This window comes from Euprymna scolopes, chromosome 25 (genome assembly GCF_053919585.1).
Source record: "Euprymna scolopes isolate OS-2025 chromosome 25, ASM5391958v1, whole genome shotgun sequence".
Classification (NCBI taxonomy): Eukaryota; Metazoa; Mollusca; class Cephalopoda; order Sepiida; family Sepiolidae; genus Euprymna; species Euprymna scolopes.
Window position 1 is genome coordinate 87,701,772 of NC_136506.1, and position 18,069 is coordinate 87,719,840.

Genomic DNA, 18,069 nt, shown 5'->3' on the forward strand with positions numbered 1-18,069 from the left:
TAAAAAAAGGGATAGGAAATGGCTTAGAGTAAACAAAGAAAGAGGAAATATCCTACAATCAACCATAACAATAGAAACCGACTTACAAAACAGGGAAGGGCAGCTTCAGGTAGCCAGGATGGGGTGGGCGACCAGTGATACCAACGTAGAGGGGACAGACAGTTGAGATCGAGATGCGCTCGAGAGCGGATGGAAATTGAACAGTGAGTTGACAGTTCGACGCCCGTCGCAGCGGATGGAAATTGGACAGTGACAGTTGAGATCTAGATTCGCTAGACACCGGTTGGAAGTTGGACAGTGATAGTTGAACAGTTATAGAGTTGACTGTGAACTAGAGACGTGGACAATTTTAGAGTTGATTGTGAAACAGAGATAGACAAATGTAACATCGATAGAACGGGGGGGAAGACACACACACACACACACACACACACACACACACACACACACACACACACACACACACACACACACACACGTCCAACAGTCAATTTATATGTGAACATTGGCTTTTGTGTTTTGATTTCTTTGTTCAGATTTCTATTTTGTGAACCGCGTGTGTTCTCATCGGGAAAAGGACGATCCGGCCATAAGAAGAACAGTCGAACGAAAAATCCACGGTGCACGACGTTGGGATCCGGCGATCTGACGAAGGAGCCACACGCACACGTCGGGTTACACAAGTACTAAGAGTTCATCAGAGTATATTCCATTAAAACACTTGTAAAACATTATACAACATTAATAAAAAACTAAATAAAAGTTTAGATCTCTGGCTTTTTATTTGTATTATTTGGATTCTTCGGACTACTGTTATCATTTTGAGTATTATGTTTACAACGTTTCAGTCGATGTAACCTCCGACCTTCTTCAGGTGTATCTAATTGAATTTGGAAATGTTTCTGTTTAAGCTCGAAAATTTGGTCAGAATTTCAAGCGGAGCCATTTATTTCACAGGGGTAGTATGCTCTTGTTCCTCAGCCACGACTAGATAGAGGTCCTAAGTAACTTAGAATTGTATTTTTCGGACGCCCACACTGAGAATGGAACCTTCAACCTTCATGGGAATATCACTTTTATTATTGATTTTTTCCAAATGTTCTAACCACTGCGCCACGGGTTCCGTTCAAAATTCCGTCCAAATTTCCGAGTTCGACAGAAACATTCCTGGGTTCGACAAGATACACCTGAGGAGAATCGGAGGTTACATCAATCGAAATGTTGTGAAAATGACACTCCAGATGAGAACAGTAGTCCAAAGAATCCAAATAATAATTAAACAATCCTCATCTCAAAAAATCAGAAATGGTTTGGCTTTTTAATTTTTCTAATTTTTATATAGTCACCCACAAGGGCCATAATATTCTGACCTTTACATAGTGACCTCACTTAATCGATATATTTTTGAAATTGTGCCAACTTAAATTGTCGTAAACTCACCAGCAAGCATAGTAGACTTCATCCATTCCAAGATGAACGTATGCATCGGGAAAAGTTTCGATGATTTCTCCAAAGAATTCATTAAGGAATCCATAAGTGTCTTCTTGGATTGGATTAAGCACCTCGAAAGAGTGGTGCTCTGTGTAGTTGGCTTTTCCTGGTTGTCCATCCACGTAACACGGAGTCAACAAGCCTGAAAAACAATAATTGTACCTATTTGTTATTGATTACTATTGCAATATTTTTTTATACAATGAAGGCAGATATATAACATGCTTCCCACCACAATATTATATGACACAAGCTCAGAAGGTGGTGTGTTTAAGTCAGCGTCTCTAAAAGATGGGCACTCTGGCCTAACAAAAATTGCCTGGGCAGCTCAATCGACATTCCTCAGTAGAGGCATCTTAGGCAGTGAGCAATAAACATACTTCACCGAAAGCTTGGTGGCAAGGCCTATAAGGGTTCACCTCTCAAGTACTACCCAGGCAGCGTACCTCAGGCTGATTGTCCAGAACGGATTCTTGACTGATACTTCTACTCAGTCTCCAAGCAACCGAAGCACCAAGGAGATCCATCCTCATCAATACAATGAGAGTATGATTAAAGAAGATTGGAAGGTTCTACTTATAAACACTGGCGATAGGAACTGACCAATCACATGGTCACTGCTGTAACTCCTAGCAACCAATCAGAAACTGGAATTGTTCCGTAAAAGTATTGGAGGTTTTAGAATTCCTGTACATAATTTGTCGTGTTCACACGAAAAAAAATATTTGCTCTTTGTTTTAAAAATTTTAAACTCCAAGACATATACAGGTCAGGTATCCACCGAGAACCCTTTTTCATCTCCAGGACTTATAAAGATTAGCTAACCATCGGAAATTCTTTTCATCTCCAGAACTTATACAGATCGGCTACCCACTAAAAACTAATACAGATCAGCTACATATCGGAAACTATTCTGAAATTAAACATGCCCTTCAATTAAAAAATACTAATGGAGATTTGGTATCAGTCTGTCTGAATGCATAACTATACTATTATTTTGATTAATCTAAATATCTGAAGCTGTTTTCATCTTTAAATATCTTCTCTCAGCTGAAAGGTCCAAACCTTAGATATTATTCAAAATTGAACAAACCATCGCTGCCTCACAAAACTAAACCCAATATGGAAAGATAGGAATATATTACTCGAATCAATGATCAGACTCATGCGCTCATTAGTAACATCAAGCGCTGCATTTGGCAGACTTCGCAAAAATGTATGGGACAGAAGAGGCATCACTTCCATAACAAAGATCAAAGTCTACAAAGCTGTCATACTCACCATCTTACTCTATGGATGTGAGTCGTGGACTGTCTATCAACGGCACGCTAGAAAATTAAATCACTTTCACACCTCCAGAATGAGGAAACTGCTTGACATAGGCTGGCAGAAAAGGATACCAGACACAAAATTCCTCACTCGAGCTGGATTCCCAAGCATCCCCACTACCCTGATGCAGGTTCAGCTTCGCTGGGCTGGTCATGTAGCCCGCATGCCAGACTATAGACTACCCAAGAAGCTTCTGTTGGCTGAGCTCCAACATGGCAAGCGCTCCCGTGGCGGCCAAAGAAAACGATTTAAAGACACTCTGAAGGCATCACTGAAGGCCTTCAACGTTGATCCGTCATTATGGGATCAGATAGCTTTAGATAGAGGTAAATGGCGGGCCGCTGTTAATGACGGTGCTTGCAAATATGAAGGTTACCGAAAGGTTACTGCGAAGAAGCGTAGGAAGGACAGGAAGGACAATGTTTTGAAACCCTCGACATCTATGATTCCCTGTTCCCACTACAATAGATCTTTTCAAGCAAAGATTGGGCTTGTCAGCCATATCCGTACTCACCGATGATGATACCCTCCCCCCCCACCCTACAGGATGATCAGATGGTCATCGTTGTTTCGACAGATGAACACACACACATACCGCAAAATACTTGATATTTCCTTACAAAGACTACATCGCAAATGAGGAAGTAGCCAATTGCATAAAGCAAGCTTGTGGGCCCTATGGAAATCTTATACGGTACAAATTACAGTGGTATGGGCATGTAACGAGATCAGCAGGACTTGCTAAAACAATAATACAGGAGAGAGCAAGAGGAGGAAGAAAACGTGGAGAAAAGAAGAGGTGGAAGGATAACATCAGGGAATGAGGCAATAGCACAGAACAGATAAGAGTGGAGACAGTTGGTGAGAGTTTCTGAAGAGACAGATCCTACGGTCAACCAATCTATGGGGATAGATAGATTATTCACACTATTATTATTATTATTATTATTATTATTATTATTATTATTATTATTATCTTTCAATCCTCAATTCAAGGGGAAAGTCGTGTTCTGTTGTAATGCCATGATACACTCTTTTCAGACGTTATGATCTCTTCTTTTTGTTGGGAGGGAGGAAGCATACTATCTGTTCAGTCATCATGAGAACATTCACCCAGGAATTACTTTCTCCTCTTTTGGGGAGTAGTAGCATAATATCTGTTCTATTATCATGAGAATATCCTACTTGGCATTAACCACTAATTTGTGTTGTAATGTACTTCCAGGTATTACCATTTCCTTTTTTTTAAGGGGGGTGGGTAGTTATCTTCTAGCAGGAATATGCTAAATCTGAATTAATCAACGTTTGTTTCCGTATATCTTTTTTTCCTATATATTTTAATAACAGCTTAAATATTCCTGTTTTGGGAATGAGTTATGTTTGAGAAATCTTCCATTTTAATTGTGCTAATTAGGTGCAATTCGCAATTGATTGACACAATTCTTACTACGTTTCATTTTATCACTATCGTCTCCTCTCACGTTTATGTCGTTTGACTGCCCACTTTTATTTTGTATATTATTGATTTCCCTACCCTTCTTTAACTGTGGCACAACGACGTACGCCTTTTTGATGGAGCTGGGGCCTTCTACAATTATAAAACTTGTGCCTAACTTGATCTGCACTTGTGATTTTGAAAATGTTCTGCTATGACTCAAGCCAAGAATGACAGTTTGTTTATAATATTGACCCAAGGCAAAACGATATAAGACCTTAGAATTTTAAAGGTCAAACCTGGAGAACTCGTCAACGAGGCATTTGAAAACAAAACATTGCGTAAACTCTCTCTCTCTCTTTCTCTCTTTCACTCCCCTTCTCTCTCTTTCAATGAAGATAGAGAGAATTAAATATAATTTCATTGTTTTAAACAGTTGACGCTTGCATTCTGGGGTCGACAGACACGGTATAGCATGCATCTGGTTTACACTGGTCTTTATAAAAATATGCTCCTCATTGTTAAATCTTAAATAAATTATATATTTATTTTTATAAAAATGCATTTGTTCGCTATTTTTGTACAAGCGTTCGATTTCAGCATGCCATTAATGCCGACGATGAGAAGATGCCTGCAACGACGCAATGAAGGAGCGACCCATGCCAGCCAGTTACAGCCGACGACATATCGACCCGTTTTTGTTGATGTTTCCAACATGTGCCTATCGTTGGATATCGTTTATTCCCCCGGGGAGCTGGTTGCGTTCCCAAGACGTTTCTCAACCAAGTAACTTTCCTCTTTTTTCTCTCTCTCTCTCTCTCTTTCTCCCTCCCCCACACACTCTCCCCCTCTCTCTCTCACACACATTCTCTCTCCCCCTCTCTCTCCCACACACACTCTCTCTCCCTCTCTCCCTCTCTCTCTCTCTCTTTGATTATTAAGGGGCGGTTCATTAGGAATTTGTTAACATTGGACTTGAACACATCCAAGTTGCCCGCGGAAATTACTACGAGTTTTTTTTTCTTAGGCCATTACAGCAATGATCATATATTATTATTATTATGATAGTATTCGAAAAAGAGACATCAAAGGGATGTCACTCATATTTAGGATTTTTTAAAGCTGTTTGGTCTTTAAAAAAATTTATATTTGAACTTTTTCAAACATACGTACGAACCAAGGGGGGAACAAGCATAATCTATATATCTATAAAAGTTAAAATGCGTGCGTGTGAGGACAGCTCTCAACCTATATACTCAACGAATTTTTTATCTACAGACTTGAAATTTGGTATATAGGATATTCAGACATGTGAAAAAAATGTTAATCGGTTAAAAAGGCTGGTAAGAGGGAAAACATTGAAAAATTGATACTTCGGGGTCATCGGATTTTTATTTTTGTCAAATGTTTCATGAGGTTTTAAAGCACTTTTTGACGATCGGGGCAAGCTGGCCTAATGGTTATCATATTTGATTCACTGTCTTTATGTTTTGGTTTCGATTTCAGCTCGAAATGAACTGTTTTGAAAAAAACATAATATTCGTATGTAAATGCCTCAGTTTCTTTCCGTTTTTTTGTTTGTTTTTTTTTTTACTTCATTTTTCTTAAAAGGAATTTAACGTTATATTTAATACCAAACAACGCCGAGTACATCTTCCTGCATCAGATAGAATGGCATATTTAAGATTTAAACCAATTAAAGAGAAATATTTTATGAAAACGCCATTGCACATACAGTTTTTTTTTTTTATTAGTTGACCTCATATTGCAAATATTATTTTTAACTATTATTTCAAGGAAAAAATTGTAAACGTGACTATATTTGAAATTACGAAGGTCGTTCCAGAAGTAAAGCCTTCCATTTTTTTTTACTCAAAAAGTTTCAGAGCTACAAAGACGGGAGTGATACCATTAGAACGAGTAAATTTTGTGTTCTAGAATTTATTTTTCTACATAGTCACCACTATTCTTTTTTTTTTTTTACACGGTGGTCATCACTTATCAAGGCCCGGAAGCCACTCAGGGATAAGGATTATTGCAAGTACAGTACGTTAGTGTGGAGATTTGATGAAGTGTTTACTTAAGGGGGCGGTTCATTAGGAATTTGTTAACGTTGGACTTGAAGACATCCAAGTTGTAGTCAGGTGGGAAGCAGGTAGACGGAACAGAGTTCCACAGGCGTGCAGTTCTAAGAAAGAAGCTTCGTTCATGGAATCCACGTTTTGATTTAGGCACAGATAAAGAGTGGGGGAAATTTTTCACAGTGGATTCAGCTAGACGGGTGTTTTTCGTGAAAGATTGGCAAGGGGGGGGACCAGAGATTGGAGTTCAGACGAGCACCTTCCATGGAAATAACGATAAAACAAGGATAGGCTCGCAACGTCTCTTCTGTGGGAGAGAGGTTGCAGGGTAGAGAAAAGGGCATCCTCCACTAAGCCACGAAGTCTATTTTGTACTCTGTCAAGGTTCTCAATGCACTTTTGCCAGTAATGAACGATAGCTGTGGATGGGCGTCCCGAGCACGCTTTATCAACAAGGGTCATTTTAGAAGTACATCCTCCTATTTTTTAAGTAAAAAAGCTGAAAAGCTATGAAGACGGGAGAGGTACCATTAAAACGAGTGACCTTTTGTGCTCCAGAATTTATTGTTTTACACATTCACCATTATTCTACATGCACGTTTGCTAGGAATTCAATGATGTATTTTTGTCTCTGACTTAATTATTTTAAAATGATTGTAATTTAAACGATTAAATAGAGCGAAAAACGCCGTTTAAAATGATATATAAAGTAAAGGTATCATAACGAAAATTTATTTGAAAATACATTACGTGGAATCAAAATTTAAAATTCCGTAAGAACTTTCCTCTCAAACCAATAATTACAATTTATGGGTAATTATAGGAAATATGTAATTATAGGAAATATGTAATTATAGGAAATAGTAATTATGGGAAATAAAATGGAATAATTTTCAAACAGAACTCATTCCCAGAACTAAGAATATATTTTAGTAGTAGTTCAGTAGTAGTTTCTGAGCACTAACGCTTCGTTCATATGGTTTCAGCACCTTTTAAGCTGAAATCAGAAAATTTGAAATCAGAAAATTTGAAATCAGAAAATTTGAAATCAGAAATTTTGAAATCAGAAATTTTGAAATCAGAAATTTTGAAATCAGGAAATTGTGTGAATTTGTCTTTTATTCGATCTTATATTCAACGTTTTGAAAAGAAGACATAATTCTTTTAAAATGATTGTAAGTTTTGGAAGTAAACAATTAGATATGGCGAAACATGCTCTTTAAAATGATATATGAAGTAAACCTATTTGAAAATACGTCATTTGAAATGAAAATTATAAATTCCGCAAGAACTTTCTCACCAACCTGCTGATGGCACCCAAGTTATTTTATTTTTAACTTTTGAAATCATCGGTATATATTGTGTACAATATAATAATATTGGCTCTATAATAATAAATATGGAATATGCATAAATTAAAATATAATATTTAAGCGTATTTTATGACCAGGTCACACCGAGCGGCCATTACTATATATTGGGTACAATATAATAATCAATCAAGTATTGGATCTATAGTTATACATTCGAAATCAGCATAAATTAAAATTATCATATTGAAGCGTATTTTACGACCGGGCAACGTCGCGCGACTTGCTAATAGTTAACAGAAAAAGACGAAATAAACAAATAGAGAACAAATAACTTTTACCAAAGGCAATAAAATTTACATTTCTATCTGCACTGATAATTTTTTAAAAAGTATTTTAATGTGTTTTTATTACGTTTTAATAATTTAATCAAAACACGTTTTTGTATAGTATATCTCTTTGGCAAGTGTCTACTGTATATTTGTTAAGTATTAGAAAATAAAAAAATAAAAAATAAATAAAACGGGTGTACCCGGAAAAGCTTTTCCCCAGGAGTAGGTGTGTCCAGGGGTATCGAATTCTGGTATTACACGGATGCCTCTTTTTCGTGCGTACTCGATAACTCTGGCTACATCTTGTTGGCTGTACGTCCGTCCTGTCGAATAAGCTCCCTACAAATCAAAATAAAAAGACGATTACAATTGTGTAACAGGATTAGAGACGGATGTATGACAAAACAGGTTCTCGTAACATAAAGTTACCATAATGAAGAATTCCTTTATGAATTAATAGTTTATAGTTACAGGATATGACGTCATGGGAGGAAACCACTTTCGTCAATTCAGTTCAGTGAAGTGCACTCTAGTCTGCAAAAAAATGTTTCAGCAACCCGTCAGCATTCTCTGGTAAGGGCGTCTCAGGTGATTAGCAAGAAACTAAACTCTTTTCAGGAAGAACGTAATGCCCGGGAGGGTGAACATCCTATGACTGAACAGTGAACAAAAATCAAAAAACATTTTTAACGGTTTATTAATCTTTATTTATTCTCTTATTTTTCTTAATTTTTTATTTATTTATTTATCCCTTTTTTCTTTCTTTCTTTTTACATAAATACCATCAAGTGGGACGTATCTCAGCTTCTTATCTCAACTAGCTTTTCTATGACGTTAATTCATTGCAAATACTTCCTTCCCCAAACTGTATGCTAACTAACGTGTCAATCCCCCCATGACATGCATTCAACAGTCACCCCCTCTCCCTGTATATATATATATATATATATATATATATATATATATATATATATATATATATATATATATATATATATATATATCCATAACTGCCTTATCATAATTAAACGCCGCTCTTCTAATTAACTATTTGCCCCTTTCTTTCTTTCTTTCTTTTTCTATTTCTATCTCAATTATTTATCCATCTCAAGTTTTTCTTTCACTCTTCTTCCCCCCCCTCTCTTTTCCTGTCCGTGTCTGGTTTGATAGTTTAACCCCCTTGCCCCTTGTCATCTCCCAATGACTTTACAATTGATTGCTTCTATTGTTTTGTTTTTAATTCGAATTTGTACATTTTCTAATTCATCTCTTTTTCTCACAATAATAAATATTTATTTCTATGAAGTCTGATGAAATTATTGAATCGTTAGCGCGATTCGATAACCGAAACATATGTAACCAAGCAGATTAAGAACGGTAATAAAAACGCATATATATGTGTGTGTGTGTGTGTGTGTGTGTGTGTGTGTGTGTGTGTGTGTGTGTGTGTGTGTGTGTGTGTGTTTCTTTAACAAATTCTCTCACGGAGAAGAGAAGACTTACCATTTTTGCCAGTCTGGGGAATTTTCGACTTTCATATGGGAAAGATTGGTCATCCACTAAATGCCAATGAAAGACGTTCATTTTGTTGTAGGACATTGCATCCTGAGTATAAAACGAAAGAAAGAACACATAAAAATAAAAAATAAAATATCTTGTTTACTGATTGAGTTGACATATACATTTCTCTCCCTAAGCAGATCAAATACGCTTTGAAACTTATTATATTCATATATTTCACAACATCCGGTTTATTTCCCTCGTGATGTAAAGTAACATATGTTCGAATAGTTGTTGGAGTTCTTCAGGTCCAAGGTTCAAATTCTTCCATTGGCGGTATACGGGTAAGCTACACTAATGCTTGTTATGGAATAGAAAACATATTTCAATGAATTCTTTTAGATGAGGATTGGTTATTCATATTTGGATTCATCGGACTACTGTTCTCATCTTGAGTGTGATTTTTACAACGTTTCGGTGTATATAACCTCCGAACTTCTTCAAGTGTATCTTGTCGAATTTGGGAATGTTTCTGTTTAAACGCGGGGATTTGATCGGAATTTCGAGCGGAACACTTTATTTACTCCACAGGGGTAGCATGTTCTTGTTCTATCAGCCATGATTGGATAGAGGTCTGAAGTAATTCGCAATTGTATTTTTTGCGGTTGCCCACACTGAGAATTGAACCTTCAACGTTCAGGAGAATATCACTTTTTACGATTGATTTTTCCAAGTATTCTAATCACTGTGCCGCGGGTCCTTGCGTTCAACAAGATACACCTGAAGAAGGTGGGAGGTTCCATCGACTGAAACGTTGTGAAAATCACACTCAAGATGAGAACAGTTGTCCGATGAATCCAAATAATACGAATATATTTCTTTCATCATCATCATCATCGTCGTCGTCGTCGTCGTCGGTACATTCAGTTTAACGTGAATTTTACATACTGAAATGTGTTGGACAGCTTTTTATAAATTGACTTCCAAACTGATCTCTGGTCAGTTTTTTTTAGAAGTTATTTCCTTAATTGAGGCAAGAGTTCTTTCGTAGAACTGCCAGTCTGCATAACACAATACCGCAGGGCTGCTTCGAGCTGACTACAACATGGTCATTTTCAAGTCTAATATAAACAAATTCATGTTGAGTCGTCTCCTTAAATAATAAAATTCTGCCCAATCACTATCATAATTACTAATCATCACGGTGTTGTCTACATGTCCACCTGACACTTACTTAACCTTTATCCACGAGTGGCCTTTGAGCTTTAGTAAGTGGTGATACCTTGATAAAAAAATACCCTAGTTTCAAAAATGGCAGGTGTATAATTAATGGGCTTGCAGTGTGTTGATAAAATATTATAAACGTGAAATCGAATAGGCCGGCAAAATGGTTACTGGCGAGGCTTTGGAACCAAGAGTGACGGAAAATCGGTTTTGGAACCTGTACTAAACAAATAACCCCAAAACTAAAAGAATCAACAACCCAAAACATGATAAATTATAAGTGAATTAAGGTGATATGAATGAAAATATACACAGTAAACTGATATCATATTTTTTTAAGTCACTTACCATTTGGATTTTGAAGGGCCGACCATAAACAAGACAATGCAGCGGTATATCTACAAGAGTATATATTTATTTATGTATTTATTTATTTATGTATTTATTTATTTATTTATTTTCTTATCATTTTGTTCAAGCCGGGAATGGGGCATCCTACCAGATTCTAGACATTCACCTGTCATTGCATATATTCCAACTGATATATCTTTTACAGATTCTAACCGTCCCTTTAAGTGCAATTGTTTACATCTCTTGCACTTAGTTCACCGAGTATATTTGTCAGGTAGATTTTGAGATTCGTGTTTGTGAGTTCAGTTGCTCCTATAATTATTGGAATGGCGATCTTGCTAAGATTCCAATTTCACAGTCACAATCGATGGCATATCACTTATTTCCAACTGTTCTTTATCGTACAGAATAATATATAATGATATAATATATATATATATATATATATATATATATATATATATATATATATATATATATATATATAATGATATAATATGCATATAATAGAATAATATACAGGATGACACAAGTAAACCAGTCATCACCTAAACTTGAATAACTTTTGAAATAATTCTTTTTACTTTTCAGATTTAGCAAGAAGATTTAATGTTCTAAGAGTCCTCTAAATTTGACATTCGAAATGCCATAGATTACTGAGTAAAAATATTTATATTTGAGGCATATTTTCGGCTGAAGTCTATCCACACAGCTCAATTGCAATTCAAAGAATGGTTCGGATGTCATGAATTTCCTCTCTCCTAAATGATCTACAGATGGATCAACAAGTTCAGAACCCATGGGACTGTGCATAGCATCAAGAATAAAGACACTAACCGACAACCACACTGGTGATGACCAAAACGATGAAGAGTTCTACCGCCGCCATCTTAGAATCGATTATATCCCTTTATTATAACGTTGACTCTAAACTACATCAAATGCTCTTTGGCCTTTTGGCCAAGATCAAAGTGTAGTATCTGGTCCGGCAGATACTGCAAGCTATGACTAGCAAAGACCAGATGTGGGGGCAACCCCACATGTCTGACCTTTAACCAGCTCCCATTTGCCACCTCTTGGGAGCTGGTCCCCTTTTCCCCTTCCCCCTCCCTTCACTCCTCACATTAAAAATCGGCCTTGTGCCTAATTTGCTCGGTGGGGGAGCAAATAAATACCATCTGGTCCGGCAGATACTGCAAGCTATGACTAGCTAGGACTAGCTATGACTAGCAAAGACCAGATGTGGGGGCAACCCCACATGCCTGACCTTTAACCAGCTCCCATTTCCCACCTCTCGGGAGCTGGTCCCCTTTTTCCCTTCCCCCTCCCTTCACTCCTCACATTAAAAATCGGCCTTGTGCCTAATTTGCTCGGTGGGGGAGCAAATAAATACCATCTGGTCCGGCAGATACTGCAAGCAAATACCATATGTGGGGGAAACCCCACATATAAGACCTTGGTCAATGTAGGGGTAACCCTTCATACCAATTGTCACTATCCAGCTCCCCTACTCCCCGGGGAGTTGGTCCCCATTTCCTCTCCACTCCTCACTTTAAAAATCGGCCTTGTACCTAATTTGCTCAGTGGGGGAGCAAATGAATACCTCAAAGTGTAGTATCTGTTCTTCAGATGCTGCACTTCCATTTCTTGTTCTCTTTCGGTGGAGGAGCAGTCCTTCACGACTGAGACAATTTTTATTTTTGTTCCTTTTCTCCACGTTAAAAAACGACCCTGGTGTCTAACTCTATCCCGTGGGGAGGCATTGTAAATAAGTACATCAAACTATTTTTCTTAAACTCGCTTGCACCCACTCCCAAACAACGCATATTTCCACTTTGAACTCATGGAGCCATTGTTTGGAACCGTGTCTAACAAAGGACTGTGGGGAGTTGAGCAGCGGAATGTCTGTTCGTGTAAAATTTAAACTCTGATCGTATTTGATAAACAGAAACAAAGGGTGTTTTGTAGTACAGACTTGAATCTTTGGAGATGTCTGCTACATGGCATTAGCCTACTGTAGCTGAAGTTTTGTGTCGATCTTAATAACATTTGGGAAATTATTCTACTTTTTGTGTCGCTCTGTATAACAGAAAGACTGCTCTGATGGTATCGTAAGATCTATGCACAGCATCTGGAAGAGTCTATATATTTTCTGGAAATAGCGTTGATCACCGTATAACACTTACCAAGTTTGTGAGAATTAAATGTAGAGGGACGAAATGTCGCGCTGTGTCTAACAGAAGTCCTCGGTGTTGAAAGCGTGGTTTATCTCTGATGTGTGTCCTGTTGATAAGGTACTGAAAAGAGAAAGAGCAATCTTACTGGACGTAAGAGGAATTCTGAGAGTCATGATATTGGGTGTAAGTCTGCAAAAAAAGTGTTCAAAATAGTATTTTCCACATTAGGTTATAGTAAAACTTAGATTAAAGAAGTGGAAAATTCCATTAGATTTGAAAAGTTACTATTTCATTGATTGCTGAGTGGGTTGGGTTTGTATGTTATTTTTTTTTTCAACAGCATTGTTGTGGGGACTCGCCCGTGCTCTAAAGATGAACTCTTTTAAACTGTAGAAATAGACTCTCGTGATGGTCAGTGTCCTTTCGTAGTACTCGTAAGTACAATCAGTCTTTCCATGGCTTTTTTTGTTGTCAGACTAATGCAAAATGTTCTAACCCTAACCCTAAACTAACCTTAAATCCTAGTATAATCCTAACCTTTTTTGTTTTGACAAGCTTCTGGGTTTGACCTTTACTCCTGATCTGAAATGGAACACGTACATCAAGTCTGTTGCCAAGGTCGCTGGAAAGATGGTGGGATCCTTCTACCGCTCCAGAAGATATCTCACTACTGATGCAATTCTCTATCTATATAAAAGCCATGTACGTCCAAGAATGGAATACTGTTGCCATATCTGGGCAGGAGCTGCTAAAAACAGCCTATCCTGCCTTGACAGAGTACAAAATAGACTTTGTGGCTTAGTGGAGGATGCCCTTTTCTCTACCCTGCAACCTCTCTCCCACAGAAGAGACGTTGCGAGCCTGTCCTTGTTTTATCGTTATTTCCATGGCAGATGCTCGTCTGAACTCCAATCTCTGATCCCCCCCCCCGCCAATCTTTCGCGAAAAACACCCGTCTAGCTGAATCCACTGTGAAAAATTTCCCCCACTCTATATCTGTGCCTAAATCAAAACGCGGATTCCATGAACAAAGCTTCTTTCTTAGAAGTGCACGCCTGTGGAACTCTGTTCCGTCTGCCTGCTTCCCTCCGGACTACAACTTGGATGTCTTCAAGTCCAATGTTAACAAATTCCTAATGAATCTCACCCTTAAGTAAACACTTCAGCAAATCTCCTCACTAACATACTGTACTTGCAATAACCCTTATCCCTGAGTGGCTTCCGGGCCTTAATAAGTGGTGATCAATGTGTAAAAAAAAAAAAAAAAAAAACCCTACTTTTATTTCTGTTATTTGTTGACTTTTTTCATCTTTTTTCTCTTCTGTTGGAAATTCTCTCTGTTGGACATCTTGCTGCCCAAATCCCAACATAGTGCCCCAATAGTTGCTGCCCCTGATTGTAGCCCCCTACACCAAAGTGGCAATGTGCCTTATCTGGGGTGAAAAATGTAATAAAAAAATAAATAAAAATTCATGACAATCGCCAACTTACGATTTAATCAATTTACAATTTTTTCACTTTCTGATTGGATAAGCGCTTCGGCATCTTCAAAGTTTTTAGTTATACAGTCGGAAAAGCCTAAAGAAAAGTCGGTTTTTGTCGGGTTCAAAATCTGTATTAGTACCCTTTTTCATACATATTGGCTTGGCAGCTTCAAACCTGTTACGTTATTGGAGGTCCTAAGTGTGACTTTATGATAACTATATATATTTAGCCCGTCTCGTCTGAAAGAAGTAAATACGTTTCTCGTCTTTTTTTCAAGGTTGATATATCCTATAAAATGACATGTGGAGACACTTTGGTGATAATCTCATCAGTATGAGAAATGATCCTGAATGAGTTTTAATGGGTTGATCCTGAAATGGTCTTAATCCTTAGATTTTAATCAGTATATGTATCTCAAAGATAATGTATTTCTTGCTTCAAAGTTGGTATATCCTATGAAATGATACATGGGGACACTTTGGTGATAGTCTCATCAGTACAAGAAATGATCTTCAATAGTTTTGTATACTTAATACGTAGATTTTTTTTTATCGGTAAGGTTATCTCGAATATAATGTCTTTTTTATTCTATAAAATGATATGTGGGGACACTTTAGTGATAGTCTCATCAGTAAGAGATATGATTTTGAATGATTTTTATACTTACTGGTGCTTAATCCATAATTTTTTTTTTTATCTCTGAGATGTCCTGACAGATAATGTCTATCAAAATAACTCACAGGATATTCTGTAACCAAAGAGGACCATTCCGGCAAATATTAAAGTAATGCTAAAAGAGGTGTGCGTCAAAGTTATTGACAATTTTGCACGTCATCATCCAGCTCAGTTTATTATTGAACGGCAATAAAAAGGGAAATTGTTGAAGATTCATAATTGAAAGCCAGTGGTCAAGTCAGCGAGGGGCTGAATTTTATTTGTACTAAATATAGCTGGATTGCAAAATAACCCTTATCCCTGAGTGGCTTCCGAGCCTTGATAAGTGGTGACCACTGTGTAAAAAAAAAAAAAAGAAAAGAATTGTGAATTTTATTAACGATTCCATGGGTGGAATTTGGAGTCACCCAATATATTAGTGCCAAAAAATATGACGTAATGATTTTGATAAATAGTTTTTTATTTTAATGGAAATCGCTCCAGAAAAGAAATGAAGCCATTTGATGAAATGAATACTGTTGCCATATCTAGGTGGAAGTTGCTCGGGGCATCTTAACCTGCATCGACAAAGTTCAAACCCGGCTTTGAAACCTAATAAGTGACGGCTTTTTTCTTCCCTGCAACCTCTTTTCTACAAAAGAGACATTGCGAGTCTGTCTCTGCTCTGTTGTTATTTTCATAACAAGGGCTCGTCTGAGCTCCAATCTATGGTCCCCCCTTGACAAACTTTCACAAAAAACACTCGTCTAGCTACAACGACTATTTACAATTTCCCTCATACCCTATTTGTGCTTAAATCTAAACTCAAATCCTATGAGCAAAGCTTTTTTTCAAGAACTGCCTGGCTGTGTAACTGTTTCACTGATCTGCTTTCCAGCTGACTACAATATGGTTGTCTTCAAGTCCAATGTAAACAAGTGCTTGTGTAGCAGCCCCCCCCCTTAATAATTCATTTCTTCGTCATTTCCACCACTAGTTATTAATATGCTGTCATCCCGGTGTAACAGAGCGCGTATAAGCGTGTATGAGAAAATCAGCAGCAGCTGTAGTATAGCTGGCTAGGAAAAATATTAGCAACAGCAGCCGTTAAAGCATGTATGCAAATAAGCGAAGGTGCACGTATTATATCATTATATATTATATTATCATATATTACATATATTATTACATACTAGCAGCAAGCAAAATCGAGTCCATTCAACATCGTCTTATCATCAACGCTTATCCCGTGAACTCGGAGTTCGGGAAATTCCCATATGCACAAAACAAAATCACTGAATAAACAAAAATACCCTAAGGGTAAGGTGGTCCTGGATATGACCTTAAACTATATCCGATGGTGAGGCCCCAGCTTGCAGGCCTTAGGGAGTGTGGAGCCACCCTTTAATTGCCATTGCTCCCAGGTCCACTCTGACCCGGAGTGGTAGCACCTGTTAGGGTCCCAACTATGGGTTAAATAGAATCCGACTTAAAAAACAAATATACTACATTAAAAATCGTTCTTCAAAATCACCAGATTCGGCATTAAATAACCTGAAAAGGGTTGATATGCCGTAAAGCAAAACAACCAACCAACCAACCAACCTAAGGGTAAGAATAATGAGTAAACGTTGGATAAAATGATGGTTAAAATTATTACGAACTTGCCAGGATTCGAACCTGGAATCTTCTGATCCGTAGTCAGACGCGTTATCCATTGCGCCACAAGTCCTGTCCGTATGCAGAAAGATGTTACCGCGATTCTATACAGACAGTGCTAAATTCAGTTGACATGGGTAGGTAACTTTTTCGAAAAGTTTACGAAACGGCCCAAAACCCCGTATTTCGGGCTTTTTTTGTGTAACTCGGCGTGGTTCATACGAACCATATATAGATAAGGACAATCTAGAGACTCACACCTTTCAGGGAAAAAAAGAATTTTTCAATTCGGTGCATTCGTTCGAAAGTTTTATTGGTATATATATATACACACACACATAAATAAATAAATAAACATTTAGAATTTTATTAATATTATAGATTATTATATATTATGTTATATATTATATTATTATTTTATTATATATTATATTATTTTATTATTATGATATTATATGTTATGTTATTATATATGATATTACTTACCATAGCGTGTTGATGTTGGTACACTAACTGACTGAAAGTTTCAATACCTGTAAAAGTGTAAATGCCATAATAATTTCACACACGTATAATATATATATATATATATATATATATATATATATATATATATATATATATATATATATATATATATATATACTGTAAATACAATAAAACAATACCTCCTAATGGTCTTTTAAATTTTGGGGAGTACAATAAGTAAATTTTTTATTCTAAAATTTTTGCAAACATTAAAAGATCTCCATTTTCTTTTATCGACATATTTTTCACTAAACTCTTTTTTATTCTAAAGAAAAAAAAACTCTCTAACGATTTTTTCCGACGAGTGATTTGGTGAACTTCCGCTATTCAACGAAAATCGTGTCAAGAAGTACTACATACACATATGAATTAAATCAAGACCGTCTTAAAAGACAAGATGGCCGGTGAGCAAAAATAATTTAATCTGCTGACGTCATCACGGATAGTCCATACCGGTGACACCGGTAGTCACCGGTAGGCATTCGTAACGTCTTGAAGTCAGTGTAATATTTC

The 18,069-nt window shown here is 37.0% G+C and overlaps 1 protein-coding gene and 1 non-coding gene across 2 annotated transcripts in view; both read right to left on the bottom strand.

The window, feature by feature from the left end:
- LOC145247233 (beta-hexosaminidase subunit alpha-like) overlaps positions 1-13,345 on the bottom strand; it is a 51,211-nt gene extending 37,866 nt beyond the window's left edge. The window contains exons 1-4 of the mRNA XM_080108858.1: positions 13,240-13,345; positions 9,482-9,583; positions 8,179-8,317; positions 1,441-1,633 (exon numbers count right to left, since the gene is read on the bottom strand). Of these exons, the coding sequence (XP_079964984.1) occupies positions 1,441-1,633; positions 8,179-8,317; positions 9,482-9,577 (428 nt within the window). The 5' untranslated portion in view covers positions 9,578-9,583; positions 13,240-13,345. The remainder of the gene's footprint in view (positions 1-1,440; positions 1,634-8,178; positions 8,318-9,481; positions 9,584-13,239) is intronic.
- Positions 13,346-17,028: 3,683 nt separating this feature from the next.
- On the bottom strand, positions 17,029-17,101 carry Trnar-acg (transfer RNA arginine (anticodon ACG)). The gene has a single exon. It is a non-coding gene; the product is annotated as a tRNA-Arg (tRNA).
- Positions 17,102-18,069: the final 968 nt, after the last annotated feature.